At 36.4% G+C, this 14205-nt stretch overlaps 1 protein-coding gene across 2 annotated transcripts; it reads left to right on the forward strand.

Annotated features, from left to right (window-relative positions):
- The first annotated feature begins 6275 nt into the window (after positions 1 to 6275).
- LOC100376999 (apolipoprotein(a)-like) lies at positions 6276 to 14142 on the forward strand. Of its 2 annotated transcripts, none has more exons than XM_085507947.1 (10): positions 6276 to 6374; positions 8298 to 8335; positions 8844 to 8958; positions 9049 to 9312; positions 9758 to 9793; positions 10190 to 10252; positions 11598 to 11702; positions 11836 to 12093; positions 12464 to 12508; positions 13237 to 14142. In XM_085507947.1, the coding sequence occupies exons 2-10, from the start codon at positions 8324 to 8326 to the stop codon at positions 13239 to 13241; spliced, it is 903 nt and encodes a 300-aa protein (XP_085364073.1). In that variant the 5' UTR covers positions 6276 to 6374; positions 8298 to 8323; the 3' UTR covers positions 13242 to 14142. The 2 variants fall into 2 exon arrangements, with proteins under 2 accessions (XP_085364073.1, XP_002741868.3); XM_002741822.4 differs by lacking the exon at positions 6276 to 6374 and adding an exon at positions 6664 to 6873.
- Positions 14143 to 14205: the final 63 nt, after the last annotated feature.

The raw sequence follows: 14205 nt of genomic DNA on the forward strand, positions 1-14205 counted from the left end.
TTGCGTTTTTGCGGTCGTTGTGCGCCCGTGTTTCTACACAGCTGTATATATAGTGTGTCTACCCTTTACGTGAGTAATTTATAGTTGTTGTTTTCGTTATTATTGTGGGTTTTGGAGTGTTTTTGCTTTTGCCTTGGCAAGATGGTCGGCAACCAAGATGGCTGCCGCTCACACAAGTCCACCGTCAACACCAACAGGTCACCTTACTAGAAATCATTCGGTACGATATAAAAACATTGATGGCATTCCTGTTGAAACTTATGTGGATTCGGTTGCAGATTTAGTCGGGGCCAGTAATATTGTGGCTGCATCCCGTATGAACCGATCGGTTATTGTCTTTTTAAGTAAGGTTACATGGGTCGACAGGGTTTCTGCCACTGGCCTTGACATTGGAGACCTCCATGTTTCTGTTGAATCTCTTGTCCACCCCTCCACAAAAATTTTGCTATCAAATGTTCCCCCTTTTTTACCTGACAATTTTATTACAGATGCCTTAACTAAATACGGGCGTGTCATGAGCGCGGTGCGAGCGATCCCACTCGAATGCAAAAGACCAGCACTGAAACACGTAAAGTCTTTTCGCCGCCAAGTTTATGTATATTTAAAAGATCTCAATATCAACGGTTTATTACCTATTACTTTTCAAGGTCAGACATATATTATTTACGTTTCGTCTGACGAATTGACTTGCTCTTCATGTAACATGAATGGACATACACGTAAAACTTGCCCAAACTCTCAAACAAAGAATATGCAAATGATGAATGATGAAAACAATAGTGCTCAAAATAGCACTCCAACAGACTCTCAACAGGTGAATGTAGTAACTAATTTAAATTCCCCTGACACATTGCACGACAAAGACGATGACATAACAGATATAATTAACACCCAAGCACCAGATACTGAGATAAACAATCATGAGACCGATGGTACAACAGATAACATTGAAATTGAAACTGAAATGAATACAGATTCATCCAAATATATGAGCAAAAAGCGCACGCGCTCTAGATCACCAATTCATAGAGAAGAACAAAACAATGACCAATAAATAAATAAATGTGAAACAAGTTCTAAAAAAACGTAACGATGAAAATGCAATCGAAATTGTTGAACAAAATTCTGCGATTGATGAAGAGAGGGTACGAACACCTCCTTCCCCTTCCATTGCATCACCATCGCCTCCCACACCCCCTCCACCCCACAAATCCTTTCCCCACGTCTATGCCAATGTAACAGTGTGCACCCCAAAGCCACAGCCCGAGCTTACGAAGTCGGCCCCATTTCCATCATCTCCCTCACTTGAGTTCACAGTTGAATCCCCGCGCGATTCGCCGCAATCCGAACTCCCCATTGATTTATGTGGTTTAACTGATCAATCACCTTTTCAGCACACCTATGTCACAAAATAAAACCGCTGATGATATGGAGGAAACTGCCAGCGAATGTAGTGAGAATGAGGGGTCTATCATTTCAAATGTTTCAACATGTACTGATAACAGCGAATCAACAATATCAAACGCTAATATCAAAAGCTTTTTAGTGTCTACACTTCACTCACGTAGATTTATAGACAAGTGTTTTGAATTTTGCCCCAATCTTAAAATATTTGTCCGACATCTGATAAACTACCGCAATACCACGCAGTTGAACACATCTGATAAATCTCGCATACACAGACTCATTAAAACATAATAATTATAACATGCGCAACATACAATGTCAACGGTTGCCGGGACGCCCTCAAACGGTACAGTGTTTTCAATTATCTCAAGCGTGACCATCCCTACAATATTTATATGCTTCAAGAAACACACTCTCTTGTCTGCGATGAAAATATTTGAAAACTTGTGAGGCGTGGCCTTGGTATTTTGTCTAATGGCACTGTTAATCGTGCGGGTGTGGCTATTTTGTTGTCGTCAGGAGCAACTGTGAATATTTTATCACAATCTGAGATCCTGCCTGGGTACGTGTTGCACGCTCATGTTCAAATTAATGAAAATCTTGTTCACATAATTAATGTCTATGCACCTATTAATGGCGCTGAGCGTGTGGAATGCTTCACTAAAATTGAACAATTCATCAGTTCTCTAAATAATGACGCAGTAATCATGGGAGGCGATTTTAATTGTACTACTGAACCCGACATTGACCGTAATAGAGGGACTGAACCGGACATGCGCACTGCAAAGCTCCTCAAATCTGTCCTGAATCATCACAAACTGTTTGATGCATGGCGCTAATACCACGGGAACACATTAAACTTTACTTGGGGCGTGGTGGTACGCTTGTGCGCCTTGGTAGGTTTTATGTCAGCAAATGTATGCGTGGGAAAATTAGGAATATTGACATAAACAATGGCGCATTAGCTTTTTCTGACCATTCCCTTTTCCACATCAACATCGCCATTGGTGACAGTAAAAACAAAAGTCCAGTGTGGTGTATGAATACAGAAACTGATTTTTGCGCGAAGTGGCAAACACTTCGAAATAATTATGTAAATATACAGACATGGTGGGATATTGGGAAAAATAAAATAAAGTTACTCACACAACAGTATTGCACACTCAAACAAAATAAATACAAAACCGAAAAACAAGCATTGGAAATGGAAATTAAAACCATCGTACGTTGCACTGCACACGATGCACCGCTCTTAAACAATTACACTGACAAGAAAAAACTTCTCGCACGCCTTGTTCAACGTGAACACAAAGGCAGTACTACGCGTGCGCGACATCATTTTTTAAATGAAAGTGATGTTTGCAATTCTTTCTTTTTACAGTTAGAGAAAAAGAAGGGAACCAAAAAAGCGATCTTTCAGTTGAGGCACAAGAATAGCACTCTTACTGAAAATCAAACTGAAATACGGAAAATCATACACACATTTTACAATAACCTGTATACACTTGACAAAATAGACATTGAAGCTCAAAATAGCCTCCTTGAAGGGCTACCGAAACTAAGTGAAACAGATCGTGATGACCTTGACAAACCAATCACGTTTGACGAACTGAGTGCCACGGTCAAACTACTTCCCCATAGGCCTACTCCCGGTATCAACGGAATACCAAACGAATTTTACCAAACTTTTTGGCATATCATTGGAAGTGATCTGTGCGATGTATTTACTGCTGCCACAAACGAAAATGTACTCCCCCTATCCTGCACAAGGGCCGTGGTCACTTTTCTCCCTAAAAAAAGGTGACGTTACCAACGTAAAACACTGGCGACCTGTGAGTCTGTTATGTAGCGATTACAAAATGTTCACTAAATCGCTTGCATTGCGTTTTCGCGGTGTTTTAGGCAGCATTATTCATCCAGACCAAACATGCAGCATACCAAACAGGCATATTCACGACAATATAAATCTACTTCGTGACAGTATTGACTATGCCAACTTAACTAACTCACCCATGGCTATTGTTGCCATTGACCAGGAAAAGGCATTTGACCGTTTCCTTTCTTACATTCGCCTCATGTATACAAATACCCAGTCCCTGGTTCGCATTAATTGCGCCCTTACTACACCCATCACAGTAGCCCGTGGCATTAGGCAAGGGTGTTCAATGTCCACTGCCCTCTACGTCATTGCCATTAAACCACTACTTCATAAAATCAGGAATGATGAAAACATTGAAGGGTTGGTTATACTTCACAGCAAAAACATGTTAAACTCACCGCTTACGCTGACGACGTGGAATTTTTCATAACTCGCAAGCAGGATTTCAACTTACTAAGTCGCTGGTTACATGTCTATGAGCTTGCGTCAAACTCTAAAATCAATCTCCAAAAATCAGAAGGGTTATGGGTAGGTAGCTGGCGCAACATCACCTACTCCCCTCTCAATATCAAATGGAACAGCGAGGGGTTGAAACTGTTGGGTGTTTATCTTGGGAATAATCTAAATTATACGAATCAGAACTGGGCTGAACTTGTTGCAAAAGTAAATAATAAGATCAACTTCTGGAATCACTTTGTTCACAGTATGTCTTACAGAGCGCGCGCACTTATTATTAATAATCTGATTTCATCGCAGTTAATGTATCGCTTTAATAGCCTTGTGCCGCCATCGGACGTAGTTCAGATCTGAAGGTACAGAAAATGCTGCTCGATTTCTTTTGGCAAGGCCGACATTGGGTATCTGCCGCAACACTGTACCTCCCCTTGGAAAGAGGTGGACAAAATGTTACACACCTTCCAACACGCATAAGTACCATGTGACTTTCCTATATTCAAAGATATCTATATAATAATCATGACCACCCCTGTTTTAAGTTCACAGACTACTTTTGTATGCAAGCGAGCAATATGTCATATGCAAGTCAACTTCTATGCACCACTATCAAAGCACCTTTACAAAGATTGCCATTATTTTATTGTGAGCTCCTCCAGTGTTGGAAATCTGTAGAGAAAGTGCGTAAGTTCAATGATAATAACGTAACTGATATTCTTAATGAGCCACTGTTTAACAACCCACTCATCATACATCCCATAAGAAATTAGCCTTTTGTGCTCAGACATTCTGTTGACGCGGGAATAACCAAAGTATGTGATTTGGTATCAGAAACGAATAAAACTTGGTTGGAGGCCGCTGATATGTCGGATAAAATTAAAATCCATTCGGAGCGTATCCTCCATCTCAGTATCAAGGTCATTCACGATTCTATTTCTACCAAATGGAAAGATACTATCAACACCTACTTCAAAGGGAACGTGAAGTGTAATGAACCTCTTTCACATCATAGCTTTGAACTGCACTTTTCTGAACTAAATTTGCCACTATATAAGTTTGAAAAAGGCGCAATCTATAAATATCTAATGCGTGTCCATTCAATAACACAACACTTACAAAAACTTGACACTGTTTGGCGGGACATCCTTAGTCTGCCTGAAAGTGCTAAACCCAACTTCAAGGATTGCTATGAAACACCAGTCATTAACAAATATGGGGATCTGCAGTGGCGTATTGTCCATGGTGCCTTTCCAACGGGGAGATGTCTGTTCAAAGCTCGTTTAAACAATTCAGATAAATGTCCCTTTTGTGATGAAGTTGACACACTTCAACACATTTTTTTATAATTGTCCATCAAATAGCGCCTTACTCCATTATTTTAATAACATCGCGTCGCGACTGCTTCAACCAGATTTTCGCATTAAGATTTGGTGGTTCACTATTTTACCACCCCATCGCTCAAAACACTTTATGTCGAGCAAGGCACAAGGTTTATTTTGTTTCTTAGCGTGCATGGCTAAGGTTGCCATTCATGTCAGCCGTCGTAATAAAAGGCAAAACAAAGGCTCGAGTGAGCCTCTGGACATTTTTATTCAAAGTTTTAAGTCGAGGTTTGAAACAGAATATGAATGTTCCCGGATCATGAACCAACTGCCTGAATTTGAGATTATGTGGACGGTAGAGGATGCACTATGTAAAATCGAGGACAACACACTTCGCATTCTACTGTAAATATGGCAGGTACGATCTATTTAAAACAGGAAGTTGCCTTGTCTTGTTGTTAAACATCGATACAATCGAACATCATTGTATTTACAAACTTAGCACACGCACAGGAGCCAAGAGTTTTGTCCTCTTGGTGGGCTATCATAGCACACACTTACAGCAGCGCATATATCTTTTATGTTACTTGTTCTGTGTTTTAAATGTTTTGATTTTCCCTTGGAATTTGGCAGGGGGGTTGGTACCCCCTTAAGTGCGAACCGGTGTCACCGGCCTGCCTACGGGGTTCCAATGTGTTTTTGTACTGTTACGTGATCGTCTCTTATTTTATTTTACCCGTGAACCAAAAAGCATAATATAATATAATATAATATAATATAATATAATATAATATAATATAATATAATATAATTAGTAGTATATGTTTGTTGTTATATTTTGCTTGGTGTAACATTTAGGGTTAGGTATTTTATATGCCTTATATGCGGTCGAACAGAAACATTTATCGTATTTACTTAATCGACCACTGTCAAAATATAGGAAACACGACATTATTATTCCTCGTAGTTAATTTAAAGTGACTCGGCATATCATTTGCACTTCAGGAATGATCGTTGATTTAATGTGAAAATCTAAATCTAAATGAGAATACAACTTGGGGCCGTGTATTGTTTCTGTCACTATGTTGTTTGCACGAAAATACAGTCACAATTTTGTAGACCGCGGTTTACAGTACAAACAGTTGAACAATAACGCTTATTCGAAATGGCCTTCAACGTATTAAAACAGCGAGGTGATTTAAATATTATAATTGGGTGAATGTGTTCGCCTAAAAATACCATAATACAGTACTACTACTGGAAAAGCACATCTCACTACTTTGCATCACAAATTGTGTCATTTTTGACAACTGGTAAGTAAAATATAATATACTACATTCTTATTTTCATTTCAAATAATTTTATATTCATAATGCACGTTGTGGGGTTGAGCGCATGCCTGATGTGACCATCACAAATGGAACGCTATTCCAGAACGTAAAATAAACTTAATCCTATGCCTGCAATTTTTCTAAATACACTGCAAAAAATGTGACACGGAGAGTAAAACATTCAACAGCTGACTATTTTGCCGTTTTATATTTGGTTTTAGTCGAAAACAAAAGTGTGTGATTAATTTTTAGCTGTAGTTTTGAGCCACATTCCCATACGGTGCAATGAACTGAAATTATTGCTATCATATATAACGTCATTTACGTCATTCATGATAACGAGGCAGTACCATACAGCTACAGCACTCGTCTATTTTTGTCATTGAAGACGGAATATTACTATGATTCGCGGTTGAAACCTATCGGAGATAGAGAATCATAGCCTTTGGCCCTGTATTTACGAATCTACAGTTGACTAATTGTAAGTATACATTGGGTCATTTTGGACGACGTATACGTAATGTTCGGATTATTTGAATGAAAATATATTACCACACACAGGCGTGCGAATAATTCTAACCCTGATTCACGATATTAGGATTATTTTTATAAGGAAGTGATGAGAGCGATTGTGAAAGCAGTCATTTTGTTTTTCTGATCAGCCATCGTTGCAGGCATATTTTTTTCAACTATAAATACCGCAAAGCATGCATTGCCGTGAGATGTTTATTTACTCTGCGTAAAGTACATATCGAGGATCAGGGCAAACTTAGAATAAAAAACACTGACACATATTACGCTGCTCATACAACTGTTATTCATGTCAATTTCAATGTTCTAGCTGTGCTTATAGTCTAAATTGGCTTGAGCATGATTTTCACAAATACGTGCATATAACAATAGGCACTTTATAAATAAACAATATTTAGATAGCGTATGACCTTTGTTGGTTTTACATTGCAATCACTAAGGCTATAGAGTATTTTGTTTGAACATACTTCCGGACATTTCGCTTTGATTGAATTATGTTCCAACCACACAAAATATAATATTATTTTATTATTACCCGGCGATATATAACACGTGAAATATGACGATATATACATTCCCAACAATTTATTAAAATAAAATGTCAACAATTGTATTTTCTGTGTTTTATTTTGTCATTAAAATGCAGCTACAGCATATATAATATCCATTGAGTGTTACACATTACAGTGATTACAACATTTCACAAATTTTCCCCAAATTCCCAGATATGTTGAATTTTATTTCACCTTATATTGAGGGGCTTATAATGACAGGAGACATTATGCGGGCTGCAACACTGCTGATTATAACAAAAGTGCATTCTGATTGGTATGTTAGTACCACGTGCAGCCCCATAACCATCCAATACCTGGCAGTGCACGAGTAATTCACGAACGAAGAAAATTTATTTTGGACCAGCAATATTTGGACGGATTGCTTAAACAAGACGCACATAATTATTCGTTTTAAGTAATTTTTGCATTTCTTTCCTCTATTTGCTGTCATAAGCGTCATGTAATAGTGTGCCTGGGTACAAGGTTCATGCTCACCAGGTTATTATCGGAAACCTAAACTTGATTATGTAGATATTATACATTACTCTTACTAGATTGATAATTGATATCGATTTTAGTTGAGTAATGTTGGTTATATAATTAGAAAGGCCTTCTAACTTAGTGATATTTAGCAGCGCCGTTAGCAACATATTGTTCACCCCACTGGAGTGCACGTGGTTGATTGGCATCTCTAATGTGTTCAGCACCGCCGATAATTATATGGTGACGCGGGTAATATGTCTAACACCGATAGCGATTAAGCGGTCTCTGTAGAATATGGTGAAATGTTTTTTAACAAACGTATGTGATTCTTTGATAGGATATATTTGACAACCAACCACCATAATGGCTCAAAAGGTGAGTATTCTAATACAATCTGCTGTCATAACAACGTTGCTAATAAACTGTTTCTTTAATACGGACATAATATCAGCGAACATTCTTTAATATTTAGGCACAAAAGACCGTGTTATGCAAACCCCTCTCTGCAACCGTGTATTTCATTAAAGCGCGGTAGTCGTCGCGCTGCGCATGTGCGAGATATATGGGTCTGATATAAACAAAGATGGCGACTTTGACTGTTGTGCAGATCAACGAGTACGAAGTGAGACGTTTTCAAGCTTCAATTAGGTAATTTTCAAGTTATTCGAAGGTATCAAGGAATCACCGGCGGTAATCAGTCGCACCCAGGTCAAACTTCATACTTGTAATTTTCATTTGAAGAGCGCATTGGATTGTGGGAAATCAATGTTTACCACCACAAATGTCCCACGTTTGCAGCGCGACGACTACCGCGTTTTAAAATGTAAAAATAGCCATGTATATTTGTCATTGCTGTATATATATTGTTTGTTTTTTGCTTCAGGAAAAATGCTCAAATTTCGTAGTCATCGGAATAGTTGTAGCTGCTATTGCACTAGTTATTGCTATACTGGTGCTGGTATTAGTGCTTGTACTCCGGGACACAGACAACGAATTTGGTTAGTCATTTGAACTTATAATTGTTTATTGTTTACATTTGGGATGACGCTATATATATATTATATACATTATACTTGCCTTTATTGAAGATATAACTGAGTGTTATGAAGAGGCCGATGGAAGCGACTACCGCGGGGTAGTGAATACAACAAGAACTGGTGACGAATGTGCCAAATGGACAGCTCTAACACCTCATTACCATTCACGAACGCCGGAAAATTATCCAAAAACTGGTCTGGGGGACCACAACTACTGTCGAAATCCTGACGGTGACGTGGGTGTGTGGTGCTATACGACAGATCCTGATACGCGATGGGGATATTGTGATATCGGCTCACCGAGTGATGATTGTGGTAGGAATAACCATTATTATTATACATTCTGTCACCGTAACGTCATAAGTTACAGCGTGCCGTAATTTTGCGGTATTTTATGGGGTATTTTCATACTACCATATTAGGAAATGCGAATTCCAAATATGGAATGATTACGCGCGTAAGCGTCCTCTAATAATAAAAACAAACATGGCTGCCACCAGGAATTGACCGGACTCCACACAAATAAGTTCGCTGATTCTGTTCTAAACTTTTTGGTTTTCGGCATTCCCATGATGTATCATTGTAAGAAAAAGATGTATAATAATAAGGCTGCGCGTCGGTCGATACTGCCGCTGTACTGTCTTCGTGCATACTTTGAGGTATCTTCGTAATAACCTTATATGATACAACAATGTTTACAAATATAACTGTTTACCGATTTAATTGATTACACTGGTAATACATGTATTACACATTTCAGGTGGAACTACACTAGAACCAACTACAGTAATACTAGGTAAATTATTGGTTTGTGTTCGTTACGCTCAGCATGTTCGGTATTAGCCTTGATAGACATGGCTTTCTGAGTTTCAATATTGTCACGAAGTAATTTGTTTAGTCTTTGATGTGTTCTAGTCATTCATTCAATGAATTGCCTAATCTGAATTCTTGTATTATTTTATACGCGTTGATTAATAGTACAAGTTGTAATCTGTGTTCTTTGCACATGCGCCTCTCTACAACCACCGCCCTTTAATTACACCTTCTTCAAATAAGGGGAATCACTTGTCAATGTCATTGTTAGTGGCCAATGAAAAACAAATTATTATTATTATATATCAATAAATATATGTTATTATTTACGATTCGTATTTACAATTTGCCTTGCGCAATGTTGAATATGTTGATACAGGTACTACTTCAGCTGAGAACCCAGTTTACACTACTATAGCAACTGAACACGTGAGTACACCAGGTAGGTGATCTATAAATACTACTACACATTGTAATATAGGTTATAATTCATTGTTTCTCCGTACATTATTTATGAATGAAAGTTGAATATGCTGCATAACAAATTACTGTTTAATTTTGTTTCCTTTTTCTTCTTTTTGTATTTATTACTTTTATTAATTGTTATTATTTGGCAAGTATGCATGTTCTGTTATGAAATGCCTTGTTTCTTGATCATCTCGTATTTGTATTGCATATCCCTCGAATTAGCCCATTAAGATGCATGCATGTTTTGTTTTTTATTCAGATTTTATTTGAGTCTTTTAATGTAAAACATAAATATGTACGATATTCGCAATGCTACAAATAATATAGTGTATATCTTTCAAACCGGTTTCTGGATGTAGTTAAGGTTTTTCAGAATAAAATACCCATTCTAACTTTTTCATAAATATGAATGATTATTGTATTCATGGTGGGATTGGTTACATTGCTTCGTAAAAAAATACCGGAATCACGTTTTTTTTCCTTTTGGAAGGCGAGTCTGAGAATGGTTGTGTCACAGGAAACAGGGCACTTAAGAATTTATGGGAACAGAGATAAACAGCAAATTAGTATAAAACACATCATTGATAATTTGCATAACCGTATTTTGTGTATATATTTACATAAATCCCGAATAATGTTCATTCCATTATTAAATTTGAGCCGATTGACTCGATATAAGATAATATCTTGTTTAGACATCCCTGCCCACGGACGCTGCAACGCATGTTCTTTCTTAATTTCGATAATATATGCAACGCAACCAAAGCAAAGGTTGTTATTTTGGATAAAATTTGAACCACACTTAAGCAAACAAAAAGAGGTTGCGTTAATCATAAGTGCAATGTAACTGTGTTGTCTGAAAAAGAGTAATTCAGTTCAAAGCTGATTGCTGACCATTTGAATTACCAACTGCACTGCAAACAAGCAGAAATAATATCGTTATAATATTTTCAGGCAATTCGATATTAGCGCAAACCAAGTCAATCTAAACTACTCGGTGGGCAGTCATCATATTTCTTCACAAGTTTAGTATAAATGACCAAGGGATTAATTTACTTAATGATCACCTGACCAACAGAGGGTTGTGCCTGATACAAAATAGTTTTACTTCTAGCGTAATTTTTGAGCTCTCATAAAATATATAGGTTGAAATGGTCTCGGAAACATCTATTTCACCCTCAATACTCTTTTGTCTATATCAAAATAGAATACGCAATATATATTTGAAATGGAATGTCCCACCAGTACTTTTCCAAACATAGATTTTCTGGGATGTAAAAGATCATGACGTAAGAATAGGGAATTTTTGTATATTCCAGGTATTGTAACATACGAAACAACAGAAGAAAGCGTTACAACAATGGGTACAACAGAAGAAAGCGTTACAACAAAGGAAACGACAACTATGTTCGTTATTGACACAGGTGAGTTTGTTGTGCATCAATGTGAATGTGTAGAAACAATTATTAAAACAGTCACTGCAATGGGTGCGTTGCTTAGTCAGTAAGACATTATATATACATTCTTCTTTCTAAAAAAATACTCGCTTTGTTTTAGACGAATGTTTTAAGGAACAATATGCAAGTGACTATCGTGGAACAGTTAACACAACCATTCACGGTAAAACTTGTCAGAAATGGTCAGACCAAACTCCTCACTCTCACACCAGGACTCCAGCTAACTTCCCAGGCGCTGGCCTTGGTAACCACAACTATTGTAGAAACCCTGATGGAGAAATACAGACATGGTGTTACACAACAGAACCTGGTACACGTTGGGAACTGTGTGATGTCGGATACCCATTCGATAACTGTGGTACGTAAGCTTTTAAATTCAAGTACATCATTTGCATATGTATACATATGTATGGCAGAGTATTTTAAAATTAAAGGTATATTGTCGATTACAGTTAGCCTTGATTTATTTGTATTTACAGACTCTTGTAATTATGAGTGTATTTAAAGTGTGATTATTATAACACTTGTTTTCGTTGTGCAAGACTCTCATCAATTATAACGGGGTTCAGTTATTTTTAAATAATGCAGTTTCACTATATTAATAATCTTCCATACGTATTTTCAATTTATTATTATTTATGCAATATATACATTATATTTATACAACATTATATTATGTTACTAATGTACGTAACTATGCCAACAACAGTTGTTATTTATTGTTACAGTTTTTACATCTGATTCACCAACATTTGTTCCAACAATCTATTATGGTAAATATATTTTATACTTAGTAGTAGCCGGTTATTTTTACCCGCGAAATACATGAAATGCACGGTTCGAAAGTCTAATGCAAAAAATCGAATGATTTGTTTTTTAACTTAAATATCTCTGTATATTTCAATATAAAAATACCTGTCTGTCAGTGAAAAATTGACGTTGAGATATATTGTCCACTATTGACTATCATCAAGCATGAAAATACTCCAAAATTAGTTTCACATTTGTCGAATCCCAAGCGATGTTCTGACACCACTTCGAAGCTGTGATTTTTGTTTGTCTTGTTTTTCCCCTAAATAATTATACTATCATTGTTAAATACTGCATTCCCAAATATGTAGATATCATACTGACACATTATTACAAGTGGACTGGTTTTGCTATAACATTAAAGTAAGCTCTTTCGAAGATAAGCTAGACACGTCATGTGGAAGTTTCATGAGGAACTGAACCTTGGTTGATATGAACATGCCTGAGCAAATGTAAAACACAAGTCGAGAGATGTGGCGTGTATGTGTATGTGGCGAGATCAATTGACAGCGAGATCTCGCGTAATACACGATATCCGCGGTTAAGTAAACCTACATTCTCACACAGGTTGATTACTGTTCTTTTATCAAATGAATATTTACAAAAAAAAACATGTTATATGAGTTCGGGTGCATATTTACCTGCATCTATATGTATCGTAACAAATTGTTTTGTCTTTTTTATTTCATAGAATAGAGTATCTAACAACGACAGAGTCACAAGTTGAAAGATCATATGTCTATCTGGGATTGGATTTAAAAATATTATGGTTACATTTTGCATACACAATTAGAAATTAGTATACATTTTAGTGAAGTGGTTAAATATAATGTGTGCTGCAAGAACATTTAAACATCACATATAACTATTTATGGGATTACCAGGATTGTTATAGATATATTACTTTTGAGATTTTAAGATTAAATGTATTAGTTTACTTATATTTCGTGATGTGATACATAAGTCATATTTATCACATTGATTAGATACTGGGAACTTGGAATTAGCAAGACATATTTCTGACTAGATTACTTTGTATTTATAGACTGCTATATAAGATGAATTACCGATATATTAAATTATATACATTTAATATCAATTATATATCAACCCATAATTTAATTTCGTTGTATTATAGCTTGATCACGTTTCGATCGGTTATATTGTGTATAATCAATGTTACATGTAACATCGGACAATAGTCGTTTCAAACGTTCATTGAAGTATTTGTGTCTCCAACGTCATGATATTGATTATGCCTATTAGCATAATACATATAAATATATCAAATTATATAGAAAATGTATTTCAGAAAAAAACATATGATGCAGTGCAGTAAAAAGCGGATATATATTGGTGGACATTTTAGTTTCCTATATCAAAATCATTATTACGATACAAAGTATACAGAAAACTAAGCCATGTATACCTGAGCAATTCTGAAGTTAGAATATCAGAATTTAAATATAAATAAATAGTAATAAATGACAATATTTATTAATAGACTGAATAGCAATGTACAATTACTTCGTCAATAAAAATGAAAAACGAAATAAATTTAATTTATGTTGTGTGAGTGTCACTATCAAATATAGAATATGTACCTCTGTCAAGTACATAGAGCAAGAATATACTATGTGATACGTTATATTATGACCCT

The sequence above is a fragment of the Saccoglossus kowalevskii genome, chromosome 14, assembly GCF_978046115.1.
Source record: "Saccoglossus kowalevskii chromosome 14, keSacKowa6.1, whole genome shotgun sequence".
Classification (NCBI taxonomy): Eukaryota; Metazoa; Hemichordata; class Enteropneusta; family Harrimaniidae; genus Saccoglossus; species Saccoglossus kowalevskii.

Coding starts and splice junctions, on each gene's coding strand:
- LOC100376999 (XM_085507947.1), top strand. Junction 8,959..9,048: donor GGACACAGACAACGAATTTG/GTTAGTCATTTG, acceptor CCTTTATTGAAG/ATATAACTGAGTGTTATGAA. Junction 9,794..10,189: donor ACCAACTACAGTAATACTAG/GTAAATTATTGG, acceptor ATGTTGATACAG/GTACTACTTCAGCTGAGAAC.